The sequence below is a fragment of the Amphibalanus amphitrite genome, unplaced genomic scaffold (assembly GCF_019059575.1).
Source record: "Amphibalanus amphitrite isolate SeventyFive unplaced genomic scaffold, NRLGWU_Aamphi_draft 002267F_arrow, whole genome shotgun sequence".
Classification (NCBI taxonomy): Eukaryota; Metazoa; Arthropoda; class Thecostraca; order Balanomorpha; family Balanidae; genus Amphibalanus; species Amphibalanus amphitrite.
In genome coordinates this window covers 26407-43614 of record NW_024883750.1, presented here as the reverse complement: position 1 = coordinate 43614, position 17208 = coordinate 26407, and the positions used below count along the sequence as shown (strand labels likewise).

The 17208-nt window shown below is 49.4% G+C and overlaps 1 protein-coding gene across 1 annotated transcript; it reads left to right on the top strand.

The window, feature by feature from the left end:
* Positions 1–856: 856 nt before the first annotated feature.
* On the top strand, positions 857–14661 carry LOC122376732 (protein bric-a-brac 2-like; the record flags this gene model as incomplete). The annotated part of the gene is made up of 4 exons (XM_043356667.1): positions 857–994; positions 4133–4249; positions 11399–11613; positions 14223–14661. Coding segments are annotated over 4 exons (824 nt in total), but the record flags the coding sequence as incomplete, so codon positions are not given.
* Positions 14662–17208: the final 2547 nt, after the last annotated feature.

The following is a 17208-nucleotide window of genomic DNA, read 5'->3' as shown; positions in this document are numbered from 1 at the left end:
GAGGGTGTGTGTGAGGCGTTGATGTGACCCCGGCTCAGCACATGAATGTGTTGTGGAAAGGGAGGGCGAAAGAGAACCACGTTTGTTGGTGTGAGATTGTTGCTCTAGGTTTCTTTCAGGCTTGTCAGTTGTTCCGTTCAGGTGCGAGTGATTCGTCCTTTTTCCAAATCGATTGTTTTGCGGTTAAGTGAGCTGCGCCGTAGAACGAACGCTGCATGGGATTTTCCGAAATACCTTCAGTTGAAAAAGTAAATTGAAAACGTGCTCAACGAGAACCATTGACTGCATAATGCATAACCACAGCCCCGCTATCATTCAACGATTTGATTCCGGCAGTCCGGTCTACGTCAGAAGACAAACACAATTCTGTGCCACCATTTACAGGTTTCTTTCAAATTTAGAGATTCGTCCATGCGTCACTTCGTGTCAAGCCCAAAATCCTCGTCCTAATTTCTACCATTGCTCTGACCGCGATGTCCCGACCTCCGTTTTCAGATATCTAATAGAACTTTGTTCTCCCCGCTGTTCTGACTGTAAGCCACTGTCTCACCACTGTCCCGCTCTTTATTTCCAGAATCTTTGGTGGACCTTCGCTCTAATCAATGCACTGTTCTAATCACTGTTCTGACCACCGTCACCCTCTTAGTCTTTCAGAATCTCTTAATTCAGAATTCAGCATTTTGAGTGATCAGCTGCTCTGATCACCGCCTTGACCGCTGTTTTACCCCTGTTCTAACCACTGTTCTGACAACTGACTCCTTTTTTACAGAATATAGTGGAGGGCTGTTCTGACCCTACTCTAACCGCTGCTCTTCCCCCTGTTCTAACCTCTGTCCCCGTTGTTTTTCTGTTTCAGAATCTCTGGTAGACGTCACGCTGTCGTGCGAGGGTCAGAGCCTCAAGGCACACAAACTGGTCCTCTCGGCCTGCTCGCCCTACTTCAAAACACTCTTTCAAGACCACTCAGAGGCACATCCTATTGTGATATTGAAGGGTAAGTGACCAATGGGAAGTATTGGCGGCTGGGTGGGCCGTGGTGTGCCAAGAAAAGCCAGGCTGGACGTTAGAAGTCTGACAGCTAAAATTGATCCACTTGAACAGCAATGCAATGCAGTTTTGGTAAGTTCTGCGCGCTAAATTGTCATCATTAATTAGTTTGTCTTGTGTTGTCCCAAATTGGTTTTTAGCAAGAGACTGAGTTTAAAAGGAAATTGACAACCACACCGCTTTTATCTCCTAAATACAATATTCAGAGCACATAAAAAGGAAGCAGAGCTCAAAAGTACATATGAATTAATTAATAGACGGTAAGGCTCGGCCAGCTGCGCCTTCTAGAGCATTACGAGTCGTCCAAAATTAGCCTAACTGGTAGAACACTTTGCGTTTTAAGCACCTGACTGTTCGTTAAGTATAATTAATAATTCCTGTTACTTGGTAGATTATGCACTGATCACGTGTATTCAATGCAATGCAAAACATTTGGGACAAGTTTTATAACAGTCGGTAGCATTTTAATGCCAGGCAGGCATCAATGGTGCTGCTTCCCCAATCCACCGATAATCCGCAGCCGGCATGCCCGCATGCCACAAATTGTGTCTTATTGTAAGCTTTGCTGGTGCATTTCGCTGCGCGTCCGCGAATCAAGGTTACTCAGCCTTGGAGGGCTTTAGCGGCCGCTGCCGCCGCCGCCGCCGCCGCCGCCGCCGGTAAGCGGTGCACGGAACTCGGTCAGTTGGCAGCATGTTGGCAGTCGTCAGCGAGTTTTACCCCGGCACGTGGCCTGTTCACCGGGCCACTGTCAGCTGGCGCCGGCGGTGACAGCTGCCACCACACGGCACCGGTGGAGAAATTCACCAATTGGCCGAAACGGAAAATAATTGGCTGATTGGATTGCGAACATGCGCTGTGGTGTGGGGACTTTAGAAAAAAAGATTGAAGGGCATTAGGCTGTGGTTGGTTTAGCAATTAATGCGGCTTCCTGGATAGGTAGAACGAATGTTTTCAGACAGCCGAGTGGCCTTTTTAGCATGTTGCAACAAAAGAGGGTTGTAAAAGTGTTCGCCTTAAACCCGATAAATATTTTATAATGCAGCCGTGAGTGCAGCTGTTGCTTGCATTATGCATTACCCTGTCTTGACTGTCCTTATATGGCATTGATTTTATGCATTTGGCTGTCTGTATCGAACACAAATTAATAGCACAATTGTATACAAATATCGGGGATTCTGTTCACCCATCACATCACCACTAATTCATCATCCTCATCAAAGCTATATCTGCCCCACCGACCCTTAGCAACAACCCATTCGAGTCAATTCGCCTCGCGGTAATATTCAACATAGCGCAGTCTCATCCTTATGACACTATCATCAGCCACCTCTGATAATAACCCCCTACCACCACAATGGACGGTCACGGATCACGTTCTCAGTGATCGCCCGTCGTGAATAAAGAACACTGCCGTGAATAATCACGGTGAGTCCCGACACCGCCCTGTCCCAGTCATCTAGACTGATTGAGCGCGCGCTATCAGGCAGGCCGTGCTCTGATATGACCGTCTAGCCACGCCGGGTCATTGGATACGGTGTTTATACTCGCAGACAGACGCGGTCACGTGTCACCACACTGTGAGTCACGTGGTCAGTGTGGGTGGTCTTTTTCTAAGACATGATCGGAGTCACGTGGTCACTGTGCGTGTCACGTGGTAAGAGGGACTCTGATATGGCAGAGCCACGGTGAATGATTGAGACTTTGAGGGTGTCGTAGTCGAAGGAAAAAAACTGTGACATGTGTGAAGTGGATGGTCCGATTTCATGAGACGGTACCGTATCAGTACAATGGGATAACAAATACGGGTGAGAGGCCGGCGCGGAAAAATTTTACTCCACGATTGCACGGTGATGCGACGTAAAGTGGCGTCAAACCTGAAGTCTTTTGAGAACTGGCGTCAGATGATCGTGGAATTCCATGTGTACCCCAAGCTAGTACAACTGGTCAGAAAGAACAGTGGCGGCGGAAGTGGTGCATGACCATACCATGCGTGATATCAGTGTCACAGACCGTCCTGGCGCCATGCGGCCGCCATGTTGGAGCAGTCCAGCCTCCGGGGGACGGAACCGAGACGGCCGGACCAATTTCTCAGTCCACCCGAAGCCAGTCAGCCAGTTTGGGTAATTTATGGCCGTCGTCCGCAGCGAGAAGTAAATGATGGATGGTGTCGCTTTACTCTGCGATCCGTGGCCGCCGCTCGACAACCCGCCATTTCAGCCATTACTTGCCGAATTATGCTACTAAATAGCGTAATAATAATAGGTGCGATGTACTCAGTCTGTACAGCGGCAATCAAAACGTAAAAAATGAACAGATGTAACTAGACCTTCGTGCTAATCGGCATTACCAGTCATTGCTGGCGAGTGTTGAAGAGTGGATCAACCATGTGGGACTCAAACTGTTAAAACGGACCGGCAAGCGGTGGTTGGTGAATGGACGAGGAACGAGGAAATGGACTGCAAAATCAAAGCTCAACATTTGAACCGTGATATATTCTACAAATGCCAGCCAATTCGGAAGACAGGTTTACAAAGCTGCACGTTCCCAATTTAAAAAAAAATGCTGTTCAAGAATGAGGAACTATGAATACAAATCAGCGTTCGCAACCAGGAACTGTTTGTTTTGCGTGTGTAGGAAGAGGCACACAAATAAAAAATGTTTATCGTGCACCTGACTTTGGTATTCTATTTGATAACTTTCTCTTTGCGTGCAGTGGCTGGATCGTGATGATAGGTACCGTCTGTGTACGCTCCCGCCGCCACCGCCGCCTTTCAACATTTTATGCACGCCTTATTCGTGTCAGAACGGCTATCTTTGTGCCTTTGAGCCGTTGCGCTTAGCATCATACTATGCAAATAAGACAAATTACTCTGTTAATTGACAAAATCTTGACAGGTCAACCCATCGAATTGGGTCATTCTACGTCCTATATTGCGCGGCCAGCCCATGAAATTGGGATACATCCTGTATTGCATAACTTACTCTGTCAAACTGGTGTCTAATTTTAAATTTCTTTCCGCTCTGTCACCGCTCACTACCGACTGTCATTCCTGTCTGCTAACATCGTGTTGCTAATTTTCAGATGTGAAGTTTGCCGAACTGAGGAGCATCATACAATTTATGTACAAAGGTGAAGTGGAAGTTGACCAGTCGGAGATCGAGTCGCTCATCGGCACCGCCGAGGGACTCATGATCCGAGGTGAGTCGGACTCAGAGTCGGGAGTCATGTGCAAGTGTCAGAGTCATGTGCCAGTGTCGGAAGTGGGGTGTGATTGTCAGGATTCAAGCCTGAGTGTAGGGAGTCAGATTTCAGTGTTTGGAGTCGTAGTCGAGTGCCGAGAGTTGTATTTGAGTGTCGGGAGTCAGGTTTCAGTGTTTGGAGTCGTAGTCGAGTGCCGAGAGTTGTATTTGAGTGACGGGAGTCGAGATTGTGCATCGGGAGCCATGTTTGGGAAGTGGGAAACATGCTAGAGTACCTATGGGGACTACAGTTTAGTTAGTAGTACCGGAGCTTTCAAATCTTGAGGATAAGTGTCAAATGGTGCCGTTTGAATGTCGAAATTTGTGTTTAAGTAGAGCAGGAGAGCTGTGTGTCGTGTTTTTTTTTTCTTTAGAATTAGCGTCATGCACCATGGAAGCGGTGGTAGTGTCCTGTTCAAATAAGTCAACTGGCAAATTTATCCCTCGCCCCGTTGGGGGGGGCCATTTTGGCCCCCCCCCCTGTGGTTTTTCCTGAATAGCAAGAAAACGGCGGCGCGCAGCGCCGCCAAATTTTCAGTACCTTCCCGGGCATCAATTTGACACCTTCACACCAAATTTCAAGTCTTAGGTCACCTTAGGTCAGGAGTTATTGAGGTCAAACTGAGGTCATGTTCGAGCAAAAATGAGCAAAAAACAAGCAATCTTGAAACGCTCACCAAATCTACAGTTATCAAGCAATTTCAAAGTTCTTTATATGGTCTAGTAGACAAAAGGCGGCGCTACAAAACTGCTATCTCGAATTTTCAAAATTTTTGGTTTTTGACCCAAAAAAATCAAAAAATTGATTTTTTAGAAAAACTTTGAAAAAATCCAAAAATTTTCCGAATTTCGAAAAAAACGGAATATATGTGATAGTCCCAGCGCTCTTCTATATACATACCAAATTTCAGATCGATATCTCGTTTTTTGGCCAAGTTATAGCGAAAAAACTGTTCAAAAATGATGACGTCAAATTTTTGAACTCAATTTTTAGCAATTCTAGACCTCGTACGGCAAAACAAAGACCACCATTGAACTCCCCGTGACGAGCTGCATCGATTCGATACCCATTTTATGCAAAAATATTAATTTTGAAATTTGACCTAATTTGACCTGACCTTGACCTGACCTTGACCTGACCTTGACCAAAACGTGATCTTAGCTGGCCCCAAAGGCTGCCTGACCCATATAATCGCATTTGTCATGTAAAATGGACCATAAAACATGTATCACACGACACTTTCATATTGTGACCCCCCCGTGACCTGACCTCTGTGACCTGACCTGGTATCAGTGACCTCAAATAGCAAAATATGTGTTTGAAGAACATTTCCCCATCGATGGTTTTCAATGAAATGCATTTTACTCGATTTTACAACGCATTTCTTGAAGTGCCTGTAAACGGTGAAAATTGGACCTTTGACCTGACCTGTGACGTCATCGGTTTGACCTAGGTCAATAAAATTGGGTCACAAGGTAGTTCCCCGTTGGGGCTATCCAACGCCGTTTACCGCTTGTCGCTATGTTGCGTGGTTCTCGAGATCTTAGGGGGGGGGCCAAAATGGCCCCCCCCCAACCGGGCGCGTTGCTCGGCAGAGCCCAACGGGGCGCGGGTTATGTTTGTCAATTGGCGGCGTCCATTCTTGTTAAGCAGTGCGACCCAACGGGCGATTTGTCTTTGGTTGCGTCACACACTGCGGGACTCACATTTTAAATAATACGTTTTTCACAAACTTTTCGCCGAACTAACTGCCACAATGTAGATTTATTATGATAAATCGAAAGAAGTTTGCAATGATAGCCTGGCAAAAGGAGAACAGACGAGCCCATTCTGCGCAGACCGACGTAAAAATAGAAATTATGGGGACGAATGTTATGGAGGGCAAGGGATCTGAAGGCCACATTTTAACGGATAAAGGGGGGATGAACTGCTGCGGATTGGATTATGTCTGAATACGTCATTGCTGCTTTTGTTGCTGATATCTGCATTATTTCTTTGTCTTGGATGAAGCAATCATATGGCAGTTCGTAAAAAGTAGCAGAACAACGCCATGATTTTAACTGCTTTCGTTTGATTAATTTTTGTTGACATGATCAGCGAACAGCAAGGTTAAGTTGTCCTGAAAAGCGAATGACCAATAACCACGCAACAAAGTTCTGCTTTTGAACTAGCAAGAAATGGAAAACACAGAATAACATTTCATCTCTATATGTTGTATAGGCGTATCCACTTCAAACGCCTCGCTTTTGACACCATGCCACAACAGAAATACGGCACGAGCGCTGGCTGCACCAAGTCCTGGAACTGGCATAACGGTTTATAGTATACCACATCGCACTTTGTGCCTGGGTTTCTCCCTCGCTATTCTGGTGTGTATATCTACAGACTGAAGATAACCGAATATGAACATGAGCGAGCCTGTTTCATGTCTCCATCACAATTTCGCGGTTGGAGGGTTTCAGATATACGAGACAACACACACGAGAGGTGTCGTAGAGTAAATTTCCTCGAATATATTATAGTTTCTTTCAGGGTTTCGGAGTCGGAGTCGGAGTCGGAGTCGGAGTCGCCCGGAGTCGTGGCAAGCAGCCAGGAGTCGGAGTCGGAGTCGGAGTCGGTCCGGGAGCCTCGACTCTGACTCCGGAAAGTTAACTGAAGTCTAAAATCCGTGCTATCACTTTTCAGTTGTTTTTAACCAGTGGCCCCACGGCAAAATTCGCTTCCGGCGATGACAAATAAGGTCTAGAGTTGCATCTTACAAATTTCAAGTCATGTCATAACCTAATAGGCAAGCAATATGTATTCGCGTTATAACTTCTACTATCCAGTGTCAAAGACTTAATGACAACTGTATATTTACTTTCTTCTTTTATTGCTCCAAAAAGTGCCTAACACAAACACAGACCGACATGATGGCGATGCCCGTGGTCATGATACGGCCACACTCGTGCTTCTCGGCGGGTTTTCAAGCTGGCCGCCGGCCGCTGGTCTCTAAAGATTCAGCTGCGTCCACGTGGGAGAAATGGTGACCGCATGAACGAAACCGGAGCGATCTCCCGGTGCGCGAACAGGGTGTCGTCCGGAAAGTTCTTGCTCCTCTTTTGGACGTCGTCTAACGCGCGCTGTGATTATTGGACTTTCAACCAATCACCGCAGATATGACCCCTCGTTCACCGTTCAGCTAGGGGTCGCGTAAATATGACCTTGAAACCGTTTTCAGTGCTAGGTATACGGGCGAAGATGCGCCTTGTCGCTGAGAGCCCGCGCGCGGGGGCCCGGTGCGGCTTGAACGAGGCGCGAGTTGCAGCGCGATGCGGCGTTTCGGCGAACGGTTGAGCAGGCAAAGGTGCATTCCGGATCGGAAATTTTCATAGAAAATATTCTCTCTCAGTTACGACCACGGTATGCCAAAGCTGCTGACACTGAAGCAGCATTTCAGCGGCAATCGAAGAAAATCGTCCTGCATCGTCAAAACCCGCAGGCGTTTCCGCCCTTGAGTCGAGGCCGTCGTCGGCACAGACGGTGGTTACAATGAATGGGCACTTAGCAGAAGCATGTGGCTTGGTGTTCCTGGTCATTGTTTTGTTCTATTGATATTGAGTATCTATGGACCAGAGGCATTTATTTTAAAAATGTTGAAAAGCCAGGACTTTCCGGTCACCCTATAGACCTAACATGGCGCGTCATATCACGCGGAATTTTGGCAGCCACTATTGCCCTTTGTATCAGACCCGGAGTCGGAGTCGGAGTCGGAGTCGGAGTCGGGGTCGGAGTCGGTCAGGAGCCAGGAGTCGGAGTCGGAGTCGGAGTCGTAAGAGCACTACCACGACTCCGAAACCCTGGTTCTTTGACTTCTATTAAAATTGTCTGCTGATACGCCCAATTCAGATGATAACGCCTCTTTTTCACGGGATGGGGAATAATTTATTGCTTAAAAAATGTCATTTATAAATAACATTTTAACCATCTGCTCACAGTTTTCGTGGTCGGTTGTACGCAAGAGCAAACGCACCCAAAATCTTCCACTTGTGGTCCAAGCCTGGCACCCCACCCCACCCCAGCTCATTCCAAAGACGCGCGCCTCTTGCTCGCAGGTCTCGCGCTAGGGTGTGTCATCATCAAAGGGCGGGTGTCACCCCTGGCACATCAGTGACGCACTCGGCCACTATGTATAGACTCCTGATTAGTGAATGGTGATTCAGTGTTGGCTCGCTTCACACGTGGGGACTCACGCTGGCAGACGTATATCGCTGACCACTGTCCAGCGTCCTGAGCAGTTTTGGAAAACCACAGAAGAAACTATGTAGACCAGACCAGGCTGAGCGAAATGTAGAATTTAGCGTACCTGTGTAATTTGGGTTTTGGAATTCATTTCTCATTGTTTTGTTAATGCTCTAAGCGAATGTTGACCATTGCTATTCAGTTAATATATTTGGAAAATCTAACTAATGGATTAGGAATTAGCTTCTTCCTAAAGACAGCCGCCACTTGTAGCCAAAGTAGCCCAGTGAATCGGCGTAAAGTTCCGTCGCTTCCCCTGTATCAGCCACCTCTAGCCGCCACGTGTGGTCGCGTGTCAAAAATCGGACCGCTTCACGCCCTGGCCATACCACCTGGTCGGGCTTACCGCCTTTCTGCGCGGCGGTTCCTCGAACATCGGATGTCACGAGGCTAACGCCGACTGGCTCGCTCCAAAATCGGCAGATCTGATTAAAAATGGCAGACGCGTATGACTTAGGTGATACAGAGAAACGCTGCACCAGTGGTGGAAAACTCAGCGCTGGACCAAACTTGTATGAGCGAAACAGTTGATGATCAGATTTGCAGTCGAGGTGCTTTTTGTTCAAACGACGGAAGCCGGGTGTATACTAATGCATTTGTCGGAAGTTGGCATACCGAAAATGACATTTTTCGGAAGTTGAACTTACATAAGATTGCATGGTTTGACAAATTTCCCGTCGTGGAACAATTTGAGACTGACAAAGCTTCTTATATTTGTTAGCTATTTTTTCTAATGACACACGACTCTAAATGTTTTCTTTTTCTTTTTATACCTTGCAATGACACGGACCAAATGTTTTGAATTTTCGCACACATGCATTGCTTTGCGCTTTTACAAATTATAAAGACTCGGTTCATTTTTACCAATGTGTGATATCGGAAACATTCCACGCAAGTTCGCTTTCAATCTTCTCTTTTAGCAACGGTTTCCTACGTCACCTCGGAAATTTATCAATTTTCAGATGCTACCTCTTATCTCATGAACCGGCATAAGTATCTTCTCCCAATCTTGAGAATTTAGACCCCAAGATCCATAAAAATCCACCTCCTCCACACCACGTCCACTCTCCTGTCTGGCTCTATTCCGCCGACGGTTCAGTGTCCTCTGATACTAATATCCAGCCCTAGTTGTCCTTCAGGATAACTGATCAGCTTAACACACGAGTGTCGTGCTGCATTCAGCGGTACTTTACCGGGCGCCATTGAGACGGGACCAAGTGGAGAGCCCTGTGGTAGCCCTCGGGATGTTTGTGTGCATCCCAAGGCCGCATAAAGAGCTGGCTCCTCTGTATGCTTAGCAGCTGAATAAAATGCATGAAGAAGCCACGCGCTGGTGAAAGAGAAAAAGTGTCATGATTTTCTGCATCAGAGGCCAGGTTGTTTACCAACAGAAAAATCGTTGACTGTGGTTATTTCTTGCCACAAGTCACCGACGAGGTTCTTCAGTCATGCCCCCCCCCCCTAAAAAAATGACGACTGATGGGGAAAATATTAGCCGACAGCCAGTCTCACTGATATTCTCGCATCAGGTACTCTTTTTTCGCTTCATTTGTCAAATTTGCGAGCGACTGCTACCAATAGAAATAACCGCAACTGGCGATCTTTCTGTTGGCATAACTTATCTCCTACGCATAGCACTTTTGCTTATCTTTTCATGCTCTTCGGTGATATCGTTTGTGAACACTTCCAAACCATCGGCCATGCTGAGCCTAAGTCAAAGCCCAACACTGAATTCGTAGATAAGACACTTAATCGCTCCTGATTATCCGTACTGTCATCTTTTTCCATCACTATCTATCTGCGAGTCTTGTGAGAGGGTGGCGTACTCTCCTTGCTCATGGGCACGAGCACCCAAGTCCTGGACGTGTTACCACTGTTCCATGAAGTCCGGCAGACCCGACGCGTCTGTCACATCCGTCACGTTCTTGGTGCCCGTCACGAGTTAGTCCAGGGTCACGGTCACACAACAGGGATGCATTGACGTCCGTCCAGACCGCATGCATTGCAAATCGGTATCTGCACCAGATCATCGCCGGCTGGGCTGGTGTCGGGTCTCGCCAGGTCTTTGCGTCGCCTGGTTCGCTGGGAACTGGTCCAAATACTTGGGCAAGCTGAAGGTTGTATTGGTGCCTTTTATCGAAGGTGATCCATGTAGGTACTGAAGGCAGGCGTCTTTGCGTTTCCTTCTGTCAGTGCCAACCCCGCACTTAAAGACTGGCATCACCTGATGCGAACTGTCTCTTGCTTTTCTGTCACATGACAGAGATGTCCCTGGGCTCCTCCACGACATTCAGTCGTCATTGTGTGGCTTACCAGCTCCAGTTCCTCATCCTTAACGCCATCACTGAATGTTTCCGCAGTTCTCCCCAGCTCTCGGTTGATCCCGTCAGCAGGTTCGTCCCCCTGGTCACTTAGCTCCCTCCTCCCACCTCCACTGCGACGTCCCGCGCGTCTAGGCTCTCGGTCGGGCTTCCCTTGCGCCTTCCTGCAACTCCTTCTTTTCTTTGACCTCTTGCGCCACCACTGTGCAGTGTGCGTTACTCAAAGCTACTCTCGGTCGAGCCTGTTCGGACTCCTACCTCTGTCTATAACTTCTTTGACCTTCCAACACCTCTGTGCGTTCCCGCATCGAGACCCCTTCTTTGGCATTCCACCATCGCAGCTCTGGCCGGCTGTCAGTTGACCCTTATCACCCTGCAGTCAATCTCTGCCCTTTCACACCCCTCTAACGCCCATACTGCGACGCCCCGCAGGTCTGGGCTCTCGGTCAAACCTGCTTCACCGACCTGTCTTTGACCTCTACCACCCCTCTGCGCTCTCCCACAGGTCTGGCCGGCTCCCGGTCCACAGTGAGTGGCCTGCAGCTGCGACCACCGACCGGTCACGACCTGACACCGCGCTCAGAGCCCTCCTCCGACCAGGAACGCAAACGGCCGCGCTCCGAGCACGACTCGGGCGGCGGCGGCGGGGAGCCGGCGCCCTCGCTGCCGCCCTCCGGGCCGCCCACCACCACCTCCAGTAACGGCGATGACGGCTCTGTGGTAAGTATCGACGGGAGGAGATGGAGTATGTGGAGGAGAATGTTGGAGGCTGTGAGGAATGTGGGCATGCATTATCCAGGTGATGCCCTAGTTGTCCGTTCATCTCTTGTTGTTGTTGCTGTTGTTGCTGTTTTTCAATGTAGTGGTCAGTGGAGCCTCCATAGCATTAGAAATAGGCCAACCATGATGTCTGTGTTGAGTGTGTGTTTTTCTATAGGCGTGGAAGAGAAGGGCAAAGGTTCAAGTTTATATATAATGTACCTATATTAAAGTAATAGGAATGGACTGCTGAACGGCTGGGTGCGCACGGTTTCTCTTTACGCCTGGGTCGCATACTAAGTGCTTGACGATGCAGCTCTATGTCCCAATATTCGGCTCAGTATTATAAAACAGACACTGCGGCAACGGGCGTGTATAAAGCTCGCACGAAACGAACCTGCTGGCAGCTTCGGAACCGGGCCTGTAATTTTCAGCCTCAATGGGAGATAATCTTGTACATTATATGACAGCAATAGCAGGTGTTAATACGATTAAATTGCTAGCAGCATGAGTGCAATGGGTAGGCTGGGTACAATTTCACAATTTCACGCCGAGGCACAATTTCAGGCAAGGCTCCCTTGATATTTTTTTTTTTTGTTTTCGCTAAATGCGTGGAGGGGTTAGCCTAATTTGTAAAAAATGCATAGATTCTCTAAACGTAATGAAGATTCATGCAATTCGAGAACAAAATGGTGAAACATTAGATTGTCTGTTGGCGGCTCGTTTGCAAATCGACACCATTTTATGAACATTTTATCAGCCAGGGCAATCTTAAAATTATTCAGCTTAGCATTGGGCATTAGCCACAAATGATTTGCTCAATATCAGCATTTTAATTCGTCTGCCACCAATATGTTCTGTCCACAACTTATTATCACGCTTGCAGCTTTCCACCTTTCCTTTCGTCAACATTAAGCGCTCTGAGAAGCCGAGCTCTGTTTGCCAGCACACTGCACTGCTTGTTTAAACGGCCTATTTTGGTACCCGGAAGGGCAGACGCGGTACTTCCCTGCCTCTAGGTGTGTGAGCCTGGCTGTATGTGTGTGTTTCGGCGCTATAAATCCACCTCGCCGGATGGCCCATATCGATTTCTGCACTCGCAAACTGCGGAGTGCAAAGTACGAAGGTGTGTAACTTGCAGAGGTTTCTAAACTTAGCGTTTTGTTGCAAGTAATCCAACTCACGCTGGTTTTAAAATCATTGGATTAACACAGGTTAAGATGCAGGAACGCGATGTCAGTTTGAGGAGGAAAACGAGTCTAATTGATGCGATTGGTGTCTGATAATTTAGCATTTGCGTTGTGCGTGAGCTGTTGTTCACCATGTGGCTTGAAATTAGGCACCAGTTTTAAATTTTAATTAGTTTGATTATGAAGCCAACCGTGATTTTGAAACGTGGCGAGGACGTGTGAAACCTCACCCTGGTCCCAAACACCACCCTGATTCTAAATAGTGCTCTCAAACACCAGTCTCATCCCGGGCTGGTCGAGTTTAGCGTTAGCACCATGACCGGCGAGCGTCCCACAAAAATTAATGGGGCGCAGCTGCGGCGCCCTGCGCGGCCGGCCGCCATCTTCGGGGCCGTTTTTTACGCCGGCCTCCTCCCATGTGGGCGAACCCACTCCATCATTCCAGCGGCGATTTTTGCCAGCCGCCGGCCGACCCGGACCGGTTTGGTGCGCTCCAATCTGAAACTCGGCGGCCGCAGAGCGTCCGAATCCGGGGCCGGCGCGCATAGAACGACCGAGCCAGACGCCAGCGCGCATAGAACGCCCGAGCCTGACGCCAGCGCGCATAGAACGACCGAGCCAGACGCCAGCGCGCATAGAACGCCCGAGCCTGACGCCAGCGCGCATAGAACGCCAGAGCCAGACGCCAGCGCGCATAGAACGCCCGAGCCTGACGCCAGCGCGCATAGAACGCCAGAGCCTGACGCCAGCGCGCATAGAACGTCGGAATTCAGTGCCAGAGCGCATAGAGCGTCCGATTTCAGTGCCAGCGTGCATAGAAAGGTGAAATCTAGCGCCAACGCACACAAAACGTTCGAATGACGAATCTAACGCTAATGCACACGGAATATTCGAATCTACCGCCAGCGTCCATACTCCATACAGTGTCCGAATCTAACGTCAACACACATAGAGTGCCCGAGCTTGACGCCGACGCGCATATAGTGTATATCCGAATCTAACGCCTACGCTCTCACAACGCAAGGGTTCATAGAACGTCCGAATTTAACGCCAGCTCGCACAGAAAGGTCGAAACAGCGTCCGACTGTGCGCTCAAATTCCATGCCAGGGCCCTGAGTACGCCCAAATCTGACGCAACGTGTCACATGCGCCACCATAGTAATGGCGCACGTACCCGCCGAGCCAAAACGTGACTCCATCACATACGCGTTAACCTAACGCGGACCCCCAACCCTCGTAACGCGAAAATCTAAGGCTGACGCCCGCTGTGCCCCAAGTCTAACGCTAACGCGCATACTCGTACTTAGCCCTTGAATCTAACACTGTCGCTCATTGAGTGTTCGGATCTGTCGCTAACGTCCGTCGTACCTGTATTCACAGATAAAGCGGCCCAAGATCGAAGACCCCGGCTCCGGCTCCGGCGAGGAGAATAACTCCGTGGACGGCATGGAATCGGTAAGTACCGACAGACGCCGCGACTTGTCCACCTCTACCTGCTGCAGTACTGGTATTCAGAACTGGAACGCAGATAGAGGTGGAACGGCAAGAATGACGCGAGCGCCGCGCTATTGCAGTGATTTTTTTTTGTGCGCACTAATATTAACGTACACGGTGCGGGGACATATTGACAATGACACGCACAACACATGCCTCTATTTTTCTACAGACGTCGCATTACACACGAAACAACGCAATCCGCATAAAACGCCTACGGCCTTGATTGCCCAACACTAACATGACAGTTGTGTCGTATTGACAGCTCGCATATACTCGTATATGTCTCATCGTAAACTCATACCTACGAGCTTACTTACGGGAATTCAGAGAACAACATCTATAAACGTAGATCTAATAATACGATGTTATTCGTTCGGTCTAGTTCACGGTCGTTTCAGGGGCCTCAATGTATCACGTAAATAATTAAACATTCTTAGTAGTGAAAATCATTGCGATAAAAACAAATATCCTCCAACTTTCATTTATTTTCATTTCAGCAAATATGTTATTTAGAATCACTCCTTTTAGAACATAAAACGCCTGTGGCCTTGATTTCCCTACACTAACAGTACCTTATTTACCCTAGTATTTCGTTCTTGTTGAAAATATCCAACGACAATCTGAAGAATATGGCCTATGTTATTACGACAATTGTTATGGCAAGCGCGATGATTCATGGGTGAAATTGTTTTCCACTGTGGTTGTTATACTGAAAGGCAAACCAGTATATTCTAGGTACATCCTTAGCAACACAGCCTAGCCACCGAATCAATACGCGGCCTCGTGCCCCCAACGCATTAATCGTAGGTCGTAGGTCGGTAGAAACTAACAAATGCATTGAGGCATGCGCATATCACGGTATGCTTAACGCTGTCGCCTTCACGTCGCTTGCCATGATATTTGAACGGTATGACTCCAATGGCAGTAGACGAAACTAGGCCGTTTGTATGTCGCTTTCATGGTTTTATTTGCCCTGCAGACGCTGGTATTTTCTTAATAGCGACATTAGTTGTATGAGCGCCAAGCTTAGAAAACGATCAATTCGGCGACTAGATGTCAGTGACGAAAGCTTTCCAAAAATTGGTTCATAGGTCAATGCAGGACATCAACTTCTCTCGTTCTGTAGGCACAAACCTTTAGATGTTTTGTCATTTGTGTTATTCGCTCCGTGTATTGCGACTCTTTTAATGTACGGTATAGACTAATACAGTAGTTTAATACCTCCTTGAATATTTCAAGCCAGTAGTGATTGAAATCAGTAACAGATATTAGGCATATAACGCATATAACCAAGTGACGCACAACGGGCAAACTGCCTAGTGCACTCAGACGTTACGCACGACTCAATCATACGAGTACGGGGACCCGCAGTTGCTACTGTACACGAACCCCAACTCCAGCCGTCTGTCCTGTCCAGTAACAACCGATAACATTTATATCGACTGCCGGTCCCTGTACAAGAGCAGCTGAGGTTTTCTATGCGTGCCCTCTGACAGCTTATCGTTGTTCCCTGTGAGGGTGCTGGGACAATTTACTCAGGGTCGCTGTACAGTAGTAACTGCGGGTCCCCGTACCTACAAAGCATGGCATTTCCATTTACCACATCAGTGAAAACTGAAAACCATCACATCTATCAAGCAATCGAAATAAATAAGCTACCGATTGAGATTTTCTGCAACCCACCCCAGCAGCATTTGACGTGGTCACTCTTCATGACTAGAAAGACAGACGGCCACAGTGCGGATCCCTGCGGCACACCGCCATTTTTCGCGCTCAATCACCGAGGTCAAGTCCCTCGCAGCGCTCCGTCGATGGCACCACTCCCCGGGGCGCAATCGGAGCGGGCGTCGAAAGGCGACTCCGCCGGCCGGCCGCCGACACGTCGTGCCCAGAGCGTTTTGCACGTCCGCAGCCCTCGCCGTGGCGCGGTCACGGCACGGCGCGGGCTGCAGCCGGCCCGCCGCCGCCGCCGCCGCCGCACGCTCGCGTTCGGCAACAAGGCCGCGCCTGCGGTGGACGCCGTTGGGGGGGGGTGGGGTGGCGTGAGGGGGGCGCCATGGATCGTGAATCCTTCGAGCGGCGCCGGCCGGCCGGCTGCACTAGTCGGACCCAGCGACCCGACGCGCGGCAGCCCGCGCTGGGCGAGGCCCGCCGCCGCCGCCGCCGCCGACCGCCGCTCACGGGCAGTTTTCGTGGCGCACCCTGCGCCGCCGCCGGCCGGCCGTTGCCAGATGTTGCCAGGTCGCGCGGTGAGCGGCGCTGCGGCGCGCAGATGCGGCGTGCTGCCGGCCTGCCGGTCCGGCGTGCTGCTGGCCTGCCGGTCCGGCGCGGTGCCGGCTGCAGCGGCACGGATTTTTGCGCCTCTGCAAGTGGAGACTGTAGCGGTCAAATGCAGTTGTGGTGTCGCCCGGTCGGGGAGACGACACCACTTCTGCGCGGCAGCTCGGTTGCGAGGCGGCTGCATGCCTGCCCGTGGCCGACAGGCCGATCCATGAACGGAGCTCGCCAGCGCTGCAGACGAGCAAACGCCCTTGAAACAGCTGGGGCAAGGCAACAGACCGCCTCCGCTGCATCAACGCCCTCGCTGGTGAAACGTCAAAGGTCTTGCAAACTGCACAGCTACACGGTCTCGCCAAAGAATTGTCCATTGACGAACGGTGAATAATAGAGGACGGTTACCGGGGCTCGTGATTCGTGGTAACTCCGCGCGGCGCGGTCACTCGTCACACTGCAGAAACACTCGACACTCCGCACAGACACTCCCGTTCTCTCATGTGGCGAGTCTAACTGGGAAAACGACACGCAGAATCGCTACCTCAACAGGAAGTCGGTTGCCCCTTGGTCGCTCGCCTGTGCAAAATACCGTCCT